Source organism: Euphorbia lathyris, chromosome 1 (assembly GCF_963576675.1).
Source record: "Euphorbia lathyris chromosome 1, ddEupLath1.1, whole genome shotgun sequence".
In the NCBI taxonomy this organism is placed as follows: domain Eukaryota; kingdom Viridiplantae; phylum Streptophyta; class Magnoliopsida; order Malpighiales; family Euphorbiaceae; genus Euphorbia; species Euphorbia lathyris.
The window spans coordinates 25738274-25757492 of NC_088910.1; the positions used below are offsets into that span (position 1 = coordinate 25738274).

At 32.2% G+C, this 19219-nt stretch overlaps 1 protein-coding gene across 1 annotated transcript; it reads right to left on the reverse strand.

Annotated features, from left to right (window-relative positions):
• Window positions 1-1369: 1369 nt before the first annotated feature.
• Window positions 1370-5710, reverse strand: LOC136225864 (protein IQ-DOMAIN 23-like). Its single transcript, XM_066014004.1, has 3 exons — window positions 5182-5710; window positions 2541-2741; window positions 1370-2336 (listed from the first exon to the last, which is right to left on the reverse strand). The coding sequence occupies exons 1-3, from the start codon at window positions 5548-5550 to the stop codon at window positions 1596-1598; spliced, it is 1311 nt and encodes a 436-aa protein (XP_065870076.1). The 5' UTR covers window positions 5551-5710; the 3' UTR covers window positions 1370-1595.
• Between the last annotated feature and the right edge of the window lie 13509 nt (window positions 5711-19219).

Sequence of the window (19219 nt, forward strand, 5' to 3'; positions counted from 1 at the left end):
TTTTGACTTACTATTACTTTGCAATTCAAAGTTACTATGTTCTTAGATTTCAATTTCTTTCTTTCTTTGAATTCATTACGTAACTTTGATTTGATGATGTCATGCTGCAATTTAGTCTAGTTTCTGGATTTTCTGCACTTACGTTTGATGGCAGAAGTGTTTATGGTTTAAAAATTTAACAACTTTAGAGGCATTCTGAGTTGTGACCCTTAATTCCATTATTTTGATGTGACACGAACCCTTCTTGACTTTTGACAACCGTTGTATGTCGTCGGAAAATATAAACAAGAGCTCAAATAAGAAAAGAAGAAGATTGTAACACTGGTGGTATGATAATTGAAAATTAAAATTCTGTCTGTAATTCCACTATTTCCATAACTTACGACAAATTTTACATCAAATACAAAATTGGTTTGGACTTTACTTTCACAAATCTGTGTTTCTTGAGGATCAATTTAGTCCAAATACCAATTCAGTATCCAATCTAACAATGTTTGACAAATTAACACAAAAGTTGACACATTTTAAGTATTCAAACTAAATAGATTTGATTAATTTGTCAAATATTAATAACTTTAGGATTGAGTTGGTATTAGACAATATTCACACCAAGTGCAATAAACATCATGTCAAAAATAAATTGCTTTATATGCCAAGACAAAAGGCTTGTAAGAAGTTCTGTTTTATTTATGCAAGAGCATAACAGCAAGTTCAGGGGCAGAGCAGGGGCCCGGACCCGGCCGCCGGAACAACCATAATCACGAGTAGTTTTGCTCCCTGTCTCCACAAAATTTTAGGTTGTAGTTCCGGGTCCCTGTTTTTAAGGAACAATGATCGGATGCTGAATTAGCATCCAAAATTGTCTCAGATCTTCTTAGATACTCTCTCCTGTTAGGTCCTCTCTGAATCCAAAATTCTAATTTTTTAACCTCTTAGCTATTCTTAAATCCAAATTTCTAATTTTTTTTAACCTATTAGACAATCCCTAAATCCGATTTTTTCTATTAGACACAGTTTTTTTCACATGTTAAGAATCGTAAACACAATATAACTTAATTTTAAAAAGTTTTATATCGATACTTAAATTATAACACGCAATACTAAAAAAATTTGAACAAGTTCATTTTAGTAAAAAAATAATTTTTTTTTTACACACCATGTGTAAAATCGACCCCCCAACCGAACATTTCTATGTTTGCCACTGAGCAAGCTTACAAGGTTAAATAAACACTCATTTACCAGCACTTGGTTCTACAATTGCAACTCATTCTAGTTACCAATTTGAGTAATTTTCAACACAAACAAAATCTGACATTGTGATTGTATCAACAATTCCCACTTTCAAAATACATCAAAGAACAGTAAAAAATACGATACGAGCACAATTGTAATTATTAATGGCAGAATAACTGAATAAGTAAAAATCATTAATTACTGACACTACATCCTTTTGAAATAGTGACAACCCCAAATTCACTTCTGTGACCACAAAGTTCGTGAGATCATAATTACAACAATAGCATTCTGCCACACAACCGAAAAGAAAAAAAAAAAAAAAGATGAACACATAAGGATGATCAGAAAACAAGTTGTGGTCACCTTAAATTTGTACTCCCTATTCTATTCAGGCGCCCAGATAATGTTTGAGCTCTGTTCCTAGAAACGGCCTGTTGTGCATAATACCCTTTTTCAGAAATAGTTTCTCCATCATAACACTCCTGGACAGATCTATTCATCAGACCATATTTTTCTAACTCATGCCTCTGCCTCGGGGCACTTTGTGATCTAAGCTTAGCTCTAAATGATTCTGTATTAGCCATGTAGTTCGGGTATCCCTGGTACCCGTTGAAAAAGCCCCATGAGCACTCACTTCTTGTGGGCGTAAATGTACCCGTACCTGTACCCCTCCTCCCGCTGCTTCCAGGTCTCGATGATGGCGAAAACCCATGGGGACTGTTATCCACAGCTCCATCCTTTCCAAGGGGAAACTTGAGAGAGTTCAATGATAAGTCTTCTCCTGAAGGGACATACGGGTTTGTTGCTTTTGTTGAAATCTTCGACGGGGAGTCAAATGTTGATAAGCTCCGGTTATAATCTGAAGTGAAGACATGATGCGACGTTTTGAAGGTTCCGATGCTTTGGGTTTTCTTGTGCGGCTTCCAAGTATCCACTTCAAGTATCTTGTCACTTTTCTCATCTTCTTGTCGATTTCTTATCGGAGCGTTACCATTGTTGTTGCGAAAGCTTTCTTCCATCCAATGGTCTAACCAATTTGCACCTAATTGTGCTTCATCTAGATGTATGATGTCTCTAAAGTTTGAGCTTGAACCACATCTCTGAATGTATTCAAATGCATATGCAATAACAATTATTTAGAGATTCACAATATAGGGATGTCAATTACCACGAAAGCATGTCGAATTTCAGAAAATAGAAATTCATTTTTCCTCATAGGTCGTAGCTTGATAGAAGCGATTCAAAGTTCTAGTCTCTATAATGAAAACAAATAACATAATAAACAAAGAAAAAGGATGGCTTACAGAGTGATTTGAGCGGGAAGCATTGCCAGCTGAATGCCACGATTCTGTTACATGAGTGCGACTAGCACGAGCACGAGCTTGCAGTCTGATCAATGTCTGCATGCGCCTAAGCATATCTGCTGTCTGCTTTCTCACAATGTGGCCTCTCACTAACGCTTGAAGCTTTACTAAAGCTTTCAGCGCTCTTAGAGCCCTCCTTGCCTTCAGTAACATCCACAAGAACCAAACAGTTGAACAAATGATAAATCAAACAAGTAAACCTCATTCTTAAACTACACCTAATAAACCATCCTATGTTAGGATCAGAATATGCTTGAAAGTAAAAGAGCACATACATGCGATATGGTCAGTTATGAACTACACTCAAAGTATCGGAACCTTCAAAACGTCGCATGATTTGCAATAAAATTACAGGCTTAATACATCCCTAGCCACATGTTCCTGTCCAGAACAACTGTCTCCCTATATTTTGAAAACATACTATTTAGCTCTTAAACTTGCTTAAAATAACCTATTGAATCCCTGAAGTTTCTTAAAGTGACTTTTTGGCCCCCTAAACTTGCTATGATCATTTATTGTCTTCCTAAACTTGCTTAAAGTGATATGCACTTTAACTTGCCCAAAATCTCCTCTTGCTCTGCCATGTGAACTTAAAAGGGGTCAATAGGTCATTTTAAGAAAAGAAAATCCAGGAGTTAATAGGACGAGTTAATAGGACGCTTCCAAAATATATAGAGCAGTTGACTTTTCTGGATAATTACTGGGGTTAAGAATGTATTAGGCCAAAATTACATGTTCTTTTGAGTGAACAGTGACAGGCATAACTTCAAAGAGGCGGTGTCAATTACTGTATTAGAAGATACCAATAAAAAAGATGTAAAGTCTGACCTTAATGAAAAAAGCTTAAAGAATTTCAAAATAATATTGTTCGCAAAGTTTCTTTGAACAGATCAAATTGAGACAATTAAAGGTACAAAAAATTTCAATTCCTCTGATACATTTCACCTTCTTGGACTATTTTAATAGAAATGTCAATAGTGACAAGATTATTACTTTTATTAAGTAAAAAGCATCCCCAGTCTCTCATCATTCTGATTTTTATACATGGAATCCTTGATCTTTTATTTCAATATATATATTAAGTTTCTGATATTTTATTCTGTCACATAAAAATATTTGCATTCGTAACTTTTAACATAAAAATCAGTTAACAAAAACATAGTAAGTTTTAACATAAGAATCAGTTAACAAAACATTTATTTCAAATGGTAAAACATACAATTTAGACACATGAAATGAGTTGGTAACCGAGTCTTATGTTCACAACTAGCTAATATGATAAATATTGGATTAAAAAAAATGAACTTAATACGTTGAAAAGAAAGATCAGAGACTAAATGCACCAAAATACGGTCTAATCAAAGTTAAGCAAATAAAAAGGTAATGTACATAAGAGAGCTGTCCTGCAATTTTCTAAGCCAGAAGAGCTTCAAATTGAGGTCAAAATGAAAAGGTGAACAAAATGTGATAATAAAGTAACATTGCTTAGTTGGAATGATCATTACTGTTTCCAAAAAAGTGATCCAACCAACTCATCCAAAGAGGAAAGTGGCCCATTGCCTATAGGCTATACGCAATCCATGCCCTGACTATGCAGTTGGACCATCATGCTCATATGATTCTTCTTAATTTAGATTTAAATAATACTACTAATAGGAATAGCAATAACTACAATTTAATGAATTCAACAATCAAATGCGAGTCCATCTTGAAACTGTTGTTTTCGTTATGTGTGAACTGAAGAAGAAGCAGAACAAAAAACGAGAACTTGCAGACCTAAATAACAATTAATTAATCAATGTGAATTGAAAACGACGGACCAAACCAGACCCATTTCACATGCAACGCATACTTTACTCTTTTGGGGTCAACAAAGACTACAACTTTACCACCTAGGTTCTACCAATGCTTACCAAGGAAGTCAGTTTAACACTGCTTGTAATCCTTTTTTCAATAAAAAGCATTGGAACCCTAACTTGGGCACGCGCCTTCATAGAGCGTCTAGGACTTTTCTCACAGATAAACAGGCTACGTCACACGTGTGAGCAAAGAGGACTAAGTAAACGACATTTTTAGGGTATAAAATACTTTAATCCTTCCAAAATTTATTCTTGCATCAGAACTGAAGTAAGCAATTTAAAACTGTCGTTAAGATCAAATCTCATTCGATCTTTGTTGAATTGAATTATATTTTTGTACCGACTAAAGAACAAAAAATCAGAATAAATGGCAAAATGCCCAGAAATATATTAAATTATAGCTATTTATATAAGAACATTCAAATTGAAAATGTTCTTCCATAATTTAGATGTTTACCTTTACAAACAAATGAATTGCAAAAGGTAGCTTTTTCTATTTATTTATTTTGAAACCGTGAGGTCGATTAACATGCCTAAAAAGACTTTTTCAAAAAAAAAAAAAAAAAAAAATCAAATTCCATTATTATCGTCCACATTTCAATTTTCAGCAGCAAACAGAAAGGAATTATTCAACCACCAACAACAAGCAGCAGATCAGATGGACATAATTGTCCTCAAATTCAAATTCGAAGGGTATTTCTGGAAACAAAAGAAAGACCTACCAGATAACCACGGAACGCCGACTGAATCTTGACCACGGCAAACTCCGCCATCCATCGTCGGCGATTTTCGGAGACTTGGCATCTGCCTCCTCCACCGTTACCACCAGTCAATCTTACGACCTCTGCAGCGGCTTGTGCCGCAGCTAGTGCCGCCTCAGCAACAGCCGCAGTAGCCGCTGCCACCGCTATAGCGTGCTTGTTCGAATCCAAATTAGTATCGTCATATGTACCCGATATAGCGTCCCGCTTGATGGACTGAGATTGTGAATTGGAAGATCTAGCACTAGCAAAACTCCATCTCCTCTTTTCCTTGACCGACGGAGAAGACCCGGATTTCTTGGCGCCAAAAATTCGCCGGAGAAAGCCCATGGCTCATAATTTAAATGGTGTGGTCTGGTGAGTAAAAGACATCAGTGGAATGGAAGAAAGAGCAGTGAGGAGCGAGAATACAGAGCTAAAACCTGAGAATAGAATAGCTATATGATGAGGAAAGTTGGGTTATCGTCAATCGAGAACGGGACTCGCGTTCTAGAGTGTGAGGAATACGCACTACTTTATTTTGATTTTTATTTTTAGCAAGAGTTTATTATTGGTTGTTGTTAAATTAATGGGCAAAATCCACTGGTCCCTATGTGTTTGGCTGATCTATTATTGGTTTCTCATCTATCCGAATTAGTAAAATCACACCCAAAATAAATAAAAAGTTAACTGAATTGATTTTTTTTTGGGTTAAGGTGTAAAAATACCTCTAACGTCTAAAATGGTGCAATTTTACCCCTAACGTTTGTAGCCAAGAGCAATTTTACCCCTAACGTTGATAGATTGGGTCAATTTTAGAAATAATTCATCAAACGGTCTTCTCGATCATGAATCTTATCATCTATACTTCACATGTGCATCATTTCATCAGTAACAAATCATAAACATATGTTGCGATATGAAAAAAAATAAAAAAATAAAAAAAATATATTGTCTTTTGTACGAATTAGACAAAAAAAATTCAAAAAATTCTCTGAATTTATAAATATTAATCTCCAATTCTATTATTAAATTACAAAAAACATGAAATCCTTTTTTTTAGAATGAATTGATATGCAATTGGTTCAAAATAATGAACAAAAATATCTGTGTTTTATAATAGTGTCGGAAATTGACCCAAATTACCAACGTTAGGGGTAAAATTACTCTTGGCTACAAACGTTAAGGGCAAAATTGTATCATTTTAGACGTTAGGGGTAAAATTGCTCCTGACCCAAAACGTTAGGGGTATTTTTGCATCTTAACCCATTTTTTTTTTACTATATAGACAATCTATTGTGCCACTAATAAGAATTTCAAAACCACATTTAGTCTACGATATTTTACATCCCAGACTCCTTCTTTCCCTGCATATTCTCTTCTACGATTCCTTCTTTCCCTAGCGTTTTATCTTCTATTATTCATACAATCGTATTATAGAATCCTACAGAGAAAATCACTAAGGTCTTGTTTGATAAAACTAAAAATTAAGTACTAAAAAAATAAGTACTGAATTTTAAGTGCTGAATATTATAAGTGTTGAAAATATTAAATGATGTAATTGTTATAAAAATATCAGTTGATAATGTTTAACTTAAAATGTTAAGTTAAATATTTTGACTTATAATTTTTAACTTAATTTATTAATTTAAGTGGTGGATAAATAACTGTTATCAAACACTTTTAAATTAAATAAGTGTTTAACATTTTAAGTTAAGTGATTAGGAGGGTTATCAAACAAACTCTCCCTTCTCCTTCCATAACTTTTGATCAAATCTACATGTTTGTTTTTGGATTCATATTCAATTGGAAGACTAGTGATAACAAAGTTGTAAGAGTTGTTTATCGTATGAGCAATAATAGGAGGAATCGAGTTGAAATTAGACCTCAAGTTGAAGTTTATGTATTAGAGATTGATTTTGAGAGAAGAATTCGAATTACATCTCCTCCTCAATATGTAATCAGTGAGCTTTCTCTACAGGTTTTTCTCAATGATGTTGTTTATTGGATTGAGTATAATCCAAGTGAAACTAATGATTTTCATGATTTAAGCATAGTGTTGGCTGATATGACACGCGAAGTGTTCAATGAAATGTTGCTTCCAAATAGGATTTCTAGCAAGAATAACAGGATCGAAGATGAAGATTCAATTGGGTTGAGATGTAAAATATTGTTTTAGATTTAATGAGGTTTTGAAATTTTTATTAATGGTACAATAGAGTATCTATGCAGTAACAAAATCAACTTTAGTTAAATTTCCATCTATTTTGGATGTGATTTTGCTAATTTGGATAGTTAAGGGGTCAAATGTGATCAAATAATATCTCAGAAGCCAAACATATAAATTTTGGATAGGTTAAGGGCTAAATGGTATGTTTTGCCTAAATTAATGTCAACAATTAACATGATAAAATAATGCATTGTGTAATACTATATGTTAGAAAGTTAATTGTGATTGGACATCCTAATTATTAATTCAACTTTTTAGTTCACATGTGTAGTGTTCTATTAACCTCACTAATTGTTTGTTTTATTGGATTCACATACTTCGTGTGTTCTCTTTATTTGTGCTTGCAATTTTTGGTAATTTGGGATTTAAAAGCATGTATAATTAGAGGATAATCACTTTTTTTTTTTGTTATAAATTATGGTAAGTTAGTCATTTGAAGTAATAAAGAATTTCAAGGGCCTAAAAATGAGAATTAAGAGAGAAAATGAGAGATTATCATGGCAGAATATTAAAATGTTGCATGTGGCGCGTATCATTCACGTGTTACATATGACGTGTTGAATGTCCTGCATGATTAATTAGTGGCAGATAGTGACAGCTCTACTATCTATCATTTCTTTTTTAACACTAATGTTTAGAATTTTTTTTTTATTAAAATCTAGTTGATTTTTATTCTTTTATTTATAATTTCAATTTCAAAATTCATTGCTAAACGGTAGCACCTTTTTATTACTTTTGAAAATAATATTTGTTAAAAATTCATTGTTTATATTTTTATTAAATTAGATCTGGGATTCACAACTCTATTTTTTCTAATAACATACAAAGGATATATAATAGAAACATTTTGAAAAATCTTATTTATTGTTTGTTTTATTGGATTAAACTTCGTGTGTTTTTCTATTTGTGCTTGCAAATTTTGGTAATATTGGATTTTAAAGTAGATATCATTAGATATTAATCGCTTGTTTTTGTTATAAATTATGGTAAGTTAGTCATTTGAAGTAACAAACAATTTATGGAGCCTAAAATGAGAATTAATCGGAAGAGAATGAGAGATTATCATTCACGCAGAGCGTCAAAGTGCTGCATGTGGCGCGTGTGATTCACGCGCCACATGCGATGCATTGAATGCCCTGCATGGTTGATTAGTGGCAGACAGTGGTGGACCTGCCAGTAATGTTTAGAATATTTTAATAAAAAATTAATTTATTTTTATTCTTTTACTTATAATTTCAATTTTAAAATTCATGGCTGAATCGATAGTATTTTTTTTATTACTTTTTAAAATAATATTTTGTTAAAACTTGATTGTTTTATATTTTTATTAATTTGACCTCCGATTTACAACTCCATTGTTTCTGATAATATACAACGGATTTATAACGAAAAGATTTTGAAAAATCTTACTGTAAATTAAACACAATTTCTTATTTTTAATTACAACATTTTCTACTCTCTTTCTATTTTTTTAAATTAAATTCTATTGTTGCAACGGATAACAATCAATATTACTTTAGCCAATAGTTTTCTCAGGTTCTAAATACTCAGTACCTTGAAAGCACAATTCTAATTACCAAACCAAAACTCATGAAGTTCGCGATTTCGCACTCCAAGTACGCTAATCCCCCAAAGGTCTTTGATGATGCCCACTCAACGACCTTTTTATGATCCATATATGCAATAATATATGTTGAACCCCCAAAACTTATTCAACCCAAATATCCCTACCCATATATGAATACACCCGAAAATAATCAACTAGTATCGCACTACTACCCTCGTATCCCTTATACTAATCATCTGTATATGGTTCAAGATAGTACAGGAAGGGATCATTCTGATACCGTCCCAATTCTTGTAGAATCTCCAAATACGGGATTGGTTGATGAGTGCATAGAAGATTCTGAAACTCAAGTAGAACATGTTGGTAGGTCAACACCAAATTTCAAGTGGACTAATACACTTGAGGAACATTTTTACTTGGTTGTCAATAAATGATGAAGTCGTGAGTATGGATTAACGACTCGGTGATTTTTGGAAGAGAATCGTCAATCTGTTCAACATAAGAAAGTCGGAAGGTCTTTGTTTACCAATAGATAAAACAGCTTCCACGAAATTATACATAATGAGTAAATCAACCAGTGATTTCATGAGGTGTCACTCCAATGTTATTAACATGAACCTTTGTAGCCATTCTAATTCATAACTCACTGAGAGGGACGAAGAATTCTATGTTCAAAGGAACATGTTCAAATTTCCTTTTATTCATTGCTGGAAAATAGTGAAAGACGAACCTAAGTGACTCTTTTTAAAGACAAACAGAATGATATAGATTCTTCAAAGAGAATAAAACTTTCTACCTCAGGATAAACAGTTTAGCAAGCGAAAGTGGCAGTGATGGAACGATTGTATAGAACCTGGAAGAAGTTGTTCATACTAGTGTGCCTCAAACTCCTTTAATATTATGGAGAAAAGTTTGCATATGAGAGCATCGGTAGCCGTCGTCTGCAATGCCCTGCGAATTTTTTTTACATGTAAAGTAGGATCAGTCATACCGTTATAGTCTTTGAGTAATGGATATTTAAATCCACACAACATTAATTGATTGATAATCTTAGTGCAAAGAGGAGTGTCCACGTTTGTGGTCTCTAGAAGTTAAGATTCCAATCCTTCATTGCATGACGAAGCTCTTTTCTAATGAGATTCCTTAAAGACATTTCTCTTTCTTGGACATGTTCAAGCGATATGATTTCCGGTAGAGCAAGTGGTGGCACCATGCTCGTCCGGCTGCTTATTTGCTTTCCTTTCCTCATTGAGCTCCATTCTTATAATCTTCATCTGCATTGCATGTTCCGCCCTCAAAATGTTCATTGATTTCTAGACGGAGCCCATGTTGTATATGAGTTGCTTTGTAACATCATCTATAAACCAACGACTCATGATCCAAAGACCTTAAACACGCCTCAATCTTTTGATCCAAGGCGAGAGTAATGTGCAGCAGCTCCAGAGTGTTATTGCTAGAGTCAACGAGGCCACGATTTTGTGTAACCGAAGTGCTGGGGATATTAGAAGCTGGTTGGATTATCGAGTAAAGTACGAAACAATTTATCTGAGGCATTTAACGAAGTAAAATCCACGCTCAACGCACTAAATGATGTCCGTCAATCTACAAAATATGTTGATCAGGCTGAGCTAGAGTTACCTAAACATAATGAACAAACTGTCAAAGAGGGGACGATGTACTGTGTCCATTCTTTGATGCTTAAGCCAGTGTTTTACTAAGAAGAGAATAAGTACACTTGAAAGCAAAGTGAAGATATATGTGATTACATACCTTGTACTCTTTTAGAAATGACTAATTATAGATGGATGAAAGGTACCTAGTGTTAAGTAACTTTCCACGTGTCGACAACTCATTAGCTTATATTTCATACGCTTTTGCCTATATTCCCTTTACCGTAATTTACAGCACTACTTTGTGAGTAGAAACATACCTTTAGATAGAAATGACTTTTTTTTTTGTAGTTGGGGAAATACACGAAAACAACAACAACAAAACAAAGAGAAAAAAAGACAGCAGGACTAGCAAAGAAAACAGAGGAGGGAAAAGAAAAAGAAGAAAAACAAAGCCAAGAGCCAAACCATCCAAATGACCCGGATTACATTACAATACTTCTAGGGGAAGATTTCCCTAGTTTATCTTCTTGAAACAGCTTGCAGATTTCCTGTGGGGCTTGGATTAAGGAGAGGACGCTAATAGATTTCTCTTGGGCAAGGGAGACTAGGATGTTGGCACACCTATTACTTTCACGGTAGACATGACGAATGCTGATGGACTGAAAAGCTTCCATTTTCCTTTGAATGGCTCGAATTAAAGACTTGGAGGGATGGTGGATGGGACAGATAGAGTTAACGATGTTTACCGTCTTCCAGGCTGTCGGATTCAACGATCAGTTGTGTGATATTTTTTGATGTTGCTAATTTCAATCAGGTATCTATGCCCCCAGATAAAAATGACTATTTATAAATGGATGAAAGGTACCTAGTGTTAAATAACTTTCCACGTGTCAACAACTCATTAGCTTATATTTCGTACGCTTTCACCTATCTTCCTTTTACCGTAAATTTCAGCACTACTTTGAGAGTTGAAACATACCTTTAAAATCCAACTTTGTGATTGGTACATGTGTATTGACATTAATTTTGTCTAAACTCCTTATTGATCTATGTGTCCAAACTTGTATTTAATACAATATCAAGAATAATTTTAAGTTTTTTCTTTTGTTCAACTTAATTTTCACGTTTTCAACTGATCAATTTAGTTTTACACTTTATTATTAGTATTATTATTATTGGGTTGATGTAATCCTTTTTATTAGCCAAAATTAATTAGCATATTTTAGTAATTTAAATTAGAGGAAGGATAGGGTAGTTGTTTAAGATACCATTAGCATATTGCGTATAAAACAAGAAGGCAGTTCTTATTTCTGGTGTCGTTCTAATCCACAACATATATATTATTACAGAAAAAACAAGAAGAATGGTCTTGTTTTTGTGGGAAAAGAAAGAAGCCAAAACATATACTATTAAATTTGTTCCATATATTCATTATTTCTTCTCATTCTTATTGAATCTTCCTTCTCTCCTCTTCTCTCAACTTCTTCAGGTCAGTCTCTCTTTTTTCTTTTTCTGCTCATATTTTTCTTCTTTTCAATTACCATGATTATTATTTTTATATATATACTTATATATATATATGTGTGATTTTTCTTTTTTCTTTTCATAGTTATGAGATGTTAATTAGCCTCATCTTTTCTAGCCTTTATATATATATATATATATGAATGAAACTAGGCAGAAGAAATTGTGAAAATGAATATTGATACCATCAAGAGTAGAGATGTAAATAAACCGAACCGTTCATGGGCGGTAGGGGCAGAGACAAGGGGGGTTGGATCTCTCCGGCCACCGAAACCATCATGATCATGAGTAGTTTCGGCTCCCATCTCCATAAAATTTGAGGCGGTGGTCGTTCAATCCCTTTGTTTCCAAAAAAACACATGTTGTGTTAGACCCTCTCTAAATCTAAAATTCCAATTTTTTTTTTGCCTCATCTCTAAATTCAAAATTCCAAGGCTTGTGAGACCCTCTCTAAATCCAAAATTCTTTTTTTTTTATCTCTTTTAGTCTGTTAGACCTTTCTTAAATCCAAATTTCTATTTTTTCTGGCCTATTAGGCCACCCTAAATCCGATTTTTTCTATTAAACACAATTTTTTTTTACATGTTAAGAATCTTAAACACAATATAATTTAATTTTAAAAAGTCTTACATTGGTACTTAAAAATTGGTTCTTGACCACTATGATTATAACACGTATATATACAAAAAAAAAAGAACAAATTCGATTTAGCAAATTTTTTTTTACACACCACGTATAAAATCGGTCCCCCCAACCGAACAATCCTGCATTCGCCACTGATGCGCGGTTTGGTGTTCGGTTCGATTTATAAAAGAATCGAGCTTAAGTATGCTTTTGAGGTTTGATTTATAAACAAATCGAGCTTCAACACGAAGAAACTCAGTTTGAAAGCTCGTAAGGATGCTCGACTATAGGTTTGTGAATAAGCTTGTTAACAAATTCGATTATAATGTTTATGAATAGGTTCGTGAACAAACTCGGTTGGATTTTTTTTTTTAATAATAGTGTTTCTATAAAAGGAAAAATGTAAAACTATGTAACTTTGTGTGGAATTATACTTTTGTAGGTTTCAAAACTACGTAGCTTATTATAAACATAAATAATGAATTCTTCAAGAGTGAAATTCATGAACAGAATTAATAAATTGCTCACGAGTAAAGCTCTTGAATAAATAATTGAGCTGCTCAAGAGCAACTCACAATCGGACGATTTTTTTTTTTAATAAACCGAACCAAAATATTCAATTCAACTAACTTGGTGAGTAATTATTAGCTTTCATGAAACGTAAACAAGAAATTAATTAATAATAATGTTAAATTAAATTTAGTTAATATATATAATATTGTACTAATCATCTATGTATTGTTTTATGTTTGATAGCAAGTGAAGGGCATGAATATCCAAAGGATGAGTAGTAGTCTACATAAAAATTACATCAATACTACCCAAACCTCTCCAATATTGTATTCTTCTTTTAACAATAATTTCACAAGTTCATCAAATTCTAGTACTAGTCCTTGCATTAACAATAACATGTCTCATCCATCCTCGTTCCATTATTCCGACCACCACGACTACTTAAAAAAGTCTGTCTCCGATCATCCGGATAATGATCCACTTAACATCATAAATAGTACAATTATACCCCTAACTAGTAGCAGTTGGGGGAGTAGTGTGGATTCGTTTCACGTGGACAATCTGCATACGCTTTTAGACTTGCTCGATGATGATCCGAGTCCGACTCAAACTTCTTTTCTTCACAATAATAATTTTCAAGACAAGTATGGTGGACTTTTCGAGTATTTTTCGGATGATATTCTTCCTAATAATATTGATCATGTGAGTATATCCTCTTAATTTTCAAGTGTTAGTCAATGAACTTTTATGGTTGTTTTAAAACTTAACTTCAATTTGTTTCAAGAAAATCATTCAACTTTAAATTTTATCTCAATTAAGTCATTTTGGCGACTTCATGAGCAAAAAGACACTGAAAAAGTGATATAACTGTCACATCAGCAGTAGTCAACTTTTGTTGCTGACCGAAACGATACGTGACAACCAATGTTAATTTAAGATCATATAGAGTTTTATTTTATTTTCAATAAATATCATTGACACATGAAAGACACATGTCACTTAGGTAGCAGTCACGTGTCGTTGGTGAAAGTTGACTACTGTTGATATGACATCCATGTCACTTTTTTTATGTCTTTTTTCTTTTCAAGTTGTCGAAGTGATTTTATTAAGATAAAATTCAAATTTGAATGATTTTATTGAAACATATTGAAGTTGAGTCACTATGAGATAACTATAAAGGTTCAGTGGTTAATGACCCTTAATTTTCTCTTTAATTTAACTTTTTGGTTGAAATTGTTATTAATGGGATGAAATTGAATTAGGAAATAATAAAAAGGAGTGAAGTATCAACATTAAATCCTAATAAGATGATAGAGTTGGATTGCCAAAGTAATAATGAAGAAATGAAGAGTAATTCACAAAATAAGCAAAGAATAAGATGGACAACTGAGCTTCATGACCTCTTCTTGGATGCTATTCAAACCCTTGGTGGTCCCGAACGTGAGTATCTTTTCGGGTAAATTGCACCCGTGGTCACTGAATTTTAGGATTAGTTTCAAAAAGAATATTGAATTTTATTTTATTTCAATGAGTAAACTTTGATTTCTATTTCAATAAAGTTATTCCAATCAATTTTAGATAGAAAAGTTATTGGAATAATAACGTAACGATCAAATTAGAAAGAATTGTGCTACATATAACATTGACTATCATATGGCAACTATATGTATGCCAGTGACAACTAAAACAAATTATATATATATATATACATATGTATATATATATGTGAGAGAGAATAATTAATTCCTGTATTTTTACTTAACATATTGTTTAGTTCTTAACGTTTGTTCTATTCAACAGTTTAGTCTATAAAATATTTGAATTATTAAACAGTTTACTAAACTTTTGAATAGAACAAAAGTTAAAAATTAAACATATTAAAATACTAAACAGTGTATTAAGTAAAAATGTAAAAACTAATTAATTATTTATCTTATATTTTTTGGCTACCATATGACAATTTCAAACAGTTGAATTAAGTAAATAATAAATATATTTTTTATTTTTTTACTATCATCATGTCCTTATTATGATATAAGTCAATCATTTTCAACATTATCATTCACTAGTGGTGATGTTTTTTTGTAAGAAATTAGTGGAATGGCTTTATTAAAATAAAAATGAAAATTCAATGACATTATTGAAACAAAATTAAATTTGATGACCTTTTTGAAACTAAATCCAAACTTCAGTGACTATTGGTGTAATTAACTCGTATCTTTTCTAGTTGTTCTTCATTATATTTTAAAGACATTATCTACCATGCTTGGTCCAAGACGCCTACTGCCCTCCTGAACTTTTAAAAGTTTCAAATGATTTCATATTTCTATCTAATTGTATTCTATAATTCCTATTTTTGTCCAGTTCCGTATATTCTTAACTGATTGCATTCAATAACCTCAACACTTCAATTCCTCCGTAAATGGTCATTTGAAACTCTTAAAAATTCAGCAAGGTTTTGAGGTTTTGAGCCAAATATAGACAATAAATATATTAGGCTTATTTTTAAAAATAATAAATTTTGACAATTATAAATGAATTAGTTGCAACCCCAAAGAAGATATTGGGGATCATGAACGTTAAAAGCCTAAGCATCTACCATGTCAAGAGCCACTTGCAGGTAATTTCATTTTCTTTCATTTTACGGTCCAAACCAATCAATTGATAATATAGGCTGAATACAACATTTGACTCATGAACTTGTTCAAAAAACTTGATTGACCCTCTAAATTTTTAAAGTATCTCGATAGCTCCCTCAATTTGCACAATTAATGTAATCAATTGATCACTCGGTTACAAAAAGTAAGTTAAATGCGGAAGATGTATTGCACACGTCTTAAAAAAAAGACCAAGATCAGAGGTATACGGTTTTATTATTAGCGAAGACAATTTTTATAGTTGAACAAGTAATAACTTCCTTTTTACTCTATTTTTGAATTATGTAATAATATTCTAAGATGCGTGGAATACATCTTCCATATTTAATTTACTTTTTTTACAATCGAGTGATTAATTGATTACATTTTACGCAAGTTCAAGGGGCTAACTGAACATTTTATGCAATTTGAGAGGACTATCGGGATACTTTGAAAGTTTAGGAGGCCAATCAAACTTTTTGACAAGTTCAGGGAGCAAATGATATATTAAACCTAATAATATATGTATATATTTTTTTCTTTCATTTTAGGATAATACATCAATTAATTAATGACACATAAATACATTTATTTTTATTTATACACCAATCATCTTCTCCAGTAGTGTTCATATGTGGTCATTCACCGTTAGATCTAGACTGGTGAAAAATATGGGATGGAGATTCAAAACATCCTAAAGCTTATATTTAATCACTCTAAATCTAACGGTGAATGTCTATAATTTATTTGGTCATCAGAATCCATATGAACACTACTGTCATCTTCTAAGCAATGATATGTAAAACAATTTTCATTTATTTTTAATAGTACCATAAAATTTCTCAAAACAATTATATATTTTAATCCAATGGTTTGCAGAAATATCGGCTTGCCAAGAATAATGTTCCGGAGCTAAAGCTTGGTAAGCAATTTAATTTTGATATACCATCAAATGCAATTTCATAATAAAATAATTTATTAATTCCTATATTTTTAACTAACATATTATCTTATATTATAATAATATACGGTTTAATTTTTAATATTCATTTTATTCAATAGTTTAATCTCTTTAATAAGTTGTGGTGAAGCTTTTAACCTGTTGGTTGAGAGCTTACCTATAACTGTAAAGGTTATAGATTCGAATCATATTGGGAAGGGATGAGTTGAGGATTTTTCTTTATTTTCCATTTTCAGCATCCAACAAATTTTATTAAGAATTAGAATATATAATTGAATGCAATTAGATAAAAACAGGAATGATTTGAAAATTGTGAATCTTTAAGGAAAGTAGAAGTTTTGAGCAATAAATGTATATAAATATTTGATCTATTAATATTTTTTTGTTTCTTTGTGCAATTTTTAGAGAAAAAGGATTCCAGCAGCTCTACAGAAAACAAGGAGACTTATCACAATAATGACAGTGTTAGCAGGTTAATTATCATTAAGACAAATTTGTTAATTAATTAAAATTTCAGTTGTAATTAATTAATTTAATTTTGTGTTGCAGTAATGATAATATTAATATGCCAGTAACACAAGCTCTGCGTATGCAAATAGAACTCCAAAAGCTGCTTCATGATCAACTTAAGGTTTCTTTCCATTTACTCCTTTTTCTTTTCTTTTTTTCTATTGTCATTTTTAATATGTTTGTTTAATGAACTGGTGGTGGGTGATGTTTTTTTTTTATAGCAAATCATAATTTTCTATTTATCAATTCAAATACTTTAAAAGTTAAATAACTTATTAGTCCCTACATTTTTACTTAACACACTCTTTAATCCTATTTAATTTTGTTATATCAATCAAATATTTTGAAGGGTTAAACGGTTAAACATAACAAAAGTTAAAGACTGGATAATGTATTATTAAATATAGGGTAAAGTTCAAATAAAACCCCTGTGGTTTCACTAATTTTTAGGTAAAGGACTGTGGTTTACTTTTTGTCAAAACGAGGATTGAGGTTTTCAACTTTAACAAAATAAGGACTTTTTCGATTGATACTACTAAAATCACCTTTGAAGACTTCAAAAATGACATATTTTAAGAACTACTAATATTCTAAGCAACTTTAATTCTTCAACTTTTTTATTTTGAGATTGTTTAGATGATGTTTGGTAAAGAGAGAGAAAGTTAATGTTTAGAGAGAGAAAGTTCCAAAAAATATGATTTTCGAAAATCGAAAATGTAGTTCCATTGAAAATATGACATTGAACAACTTTAATTCTTGAAACTTTTCATTTTTAGGTCGTTAAATATGGTTTTAATAGCATTAATCCAAGTTTGAAACCTCAATCCTTGTTTTGACAAAAAGTAAACCACAGTCCTTTATCTGAAAATTAGTGAAACCACAGGGGTTTTATTTAAACTTTACCCTTAAATATAAGGACTAAACAATGTATTAGATAAAAATATAAGGACTACTAAATTATTTACCCACTTTAAAATAATATTTTTTTTTTGGCAATTGACTTTAAAATAATATTTAATATATCGGTGTCCTGTAATTGGCTCAAAAATTCGATTGGGCCTTGAAATTATCAAAGAATGTCTTATTAGTTGCATAAATTTATTTAAATTGACATATTGATCCTATAAACTTGCTTACAGTTATTTATTGGGTTTTGAATTTGCCTAAAATGATATAACATTTTAAATTGAGGTTATTCGTTTTTGATATTATATTTCAATTTGTGTAAATCTTCTTTTGTCTTCCACGTAGGCTTAGGAGAGTTAATAATATGATTTTAATTAAGGTTAACGGAAACAAACAATAAATTTGTAAATTTAGGAGTAAGTCGATTTTTTAACCTAAGCGACCAAATAAAAATTATAAAAAGTCTCTTCTGGCGATAACCTAAGCGACCAGCCGCCGCTCAAGGTTTTATCTCCGGTAAGAAGCGTCTCTCCGATAACTGTTGTGAGAGTTGTCTCAGGCGGAAGCGTGCTCTGGGAAAGTGAGATTGTGGTGTCGAAAGAGTGAATACGAGATGGAGAAGAACTTAGCGCGTCTCTCGATTGAGGAGGAGAATGCGAAGCTTGAGCTAGAATTCCCGATGTCGGAGGAAACAGAGGAGGGTGAAGGCTTACTATGGGTCGGACGGTTTGCGGCTGACAAACCGCTTAATTTTCAGGTACTGAAAAACAGGCTAGCCATACTGTGGCGACCGGGAAGAGGAGTGAACATACAGGAATTAAGTCCCAATTTGTACTCAATTGAATTCTTTCACTATGTTGATCGGGATAGAGTAATTGCAGGAGGACCGTGGACGTTTGATAATTACACTTTGCTGATGGAGGAATGGCCTGTGGA

Bases quoted from the DNA above. Each gene is read 5' to 3' on its own strand.
- LOC136225864 (XM_066014004.1), bottom strand. From the start codon at position 5,550: ATGGGCTTTCTCCGGCGAATTTTTGGCGCCAAGAAATCCGGGTCTTCT. The intron at 2,742-5,181 runs GTAGGTCTTTCT...ATGTTACTGAAG, and splicing joins CGGCGTTCCGTGGTTATCTG to GCAAGGAGGGCTCTAAGAGC. The intron at 2,337-2,540 runs GTAAGCCATCCT...GAATACATTCAG, and splicing joins CTTCCCGCTCAAATCACTCT to AGATGTGGTTCAAGCTCAAA.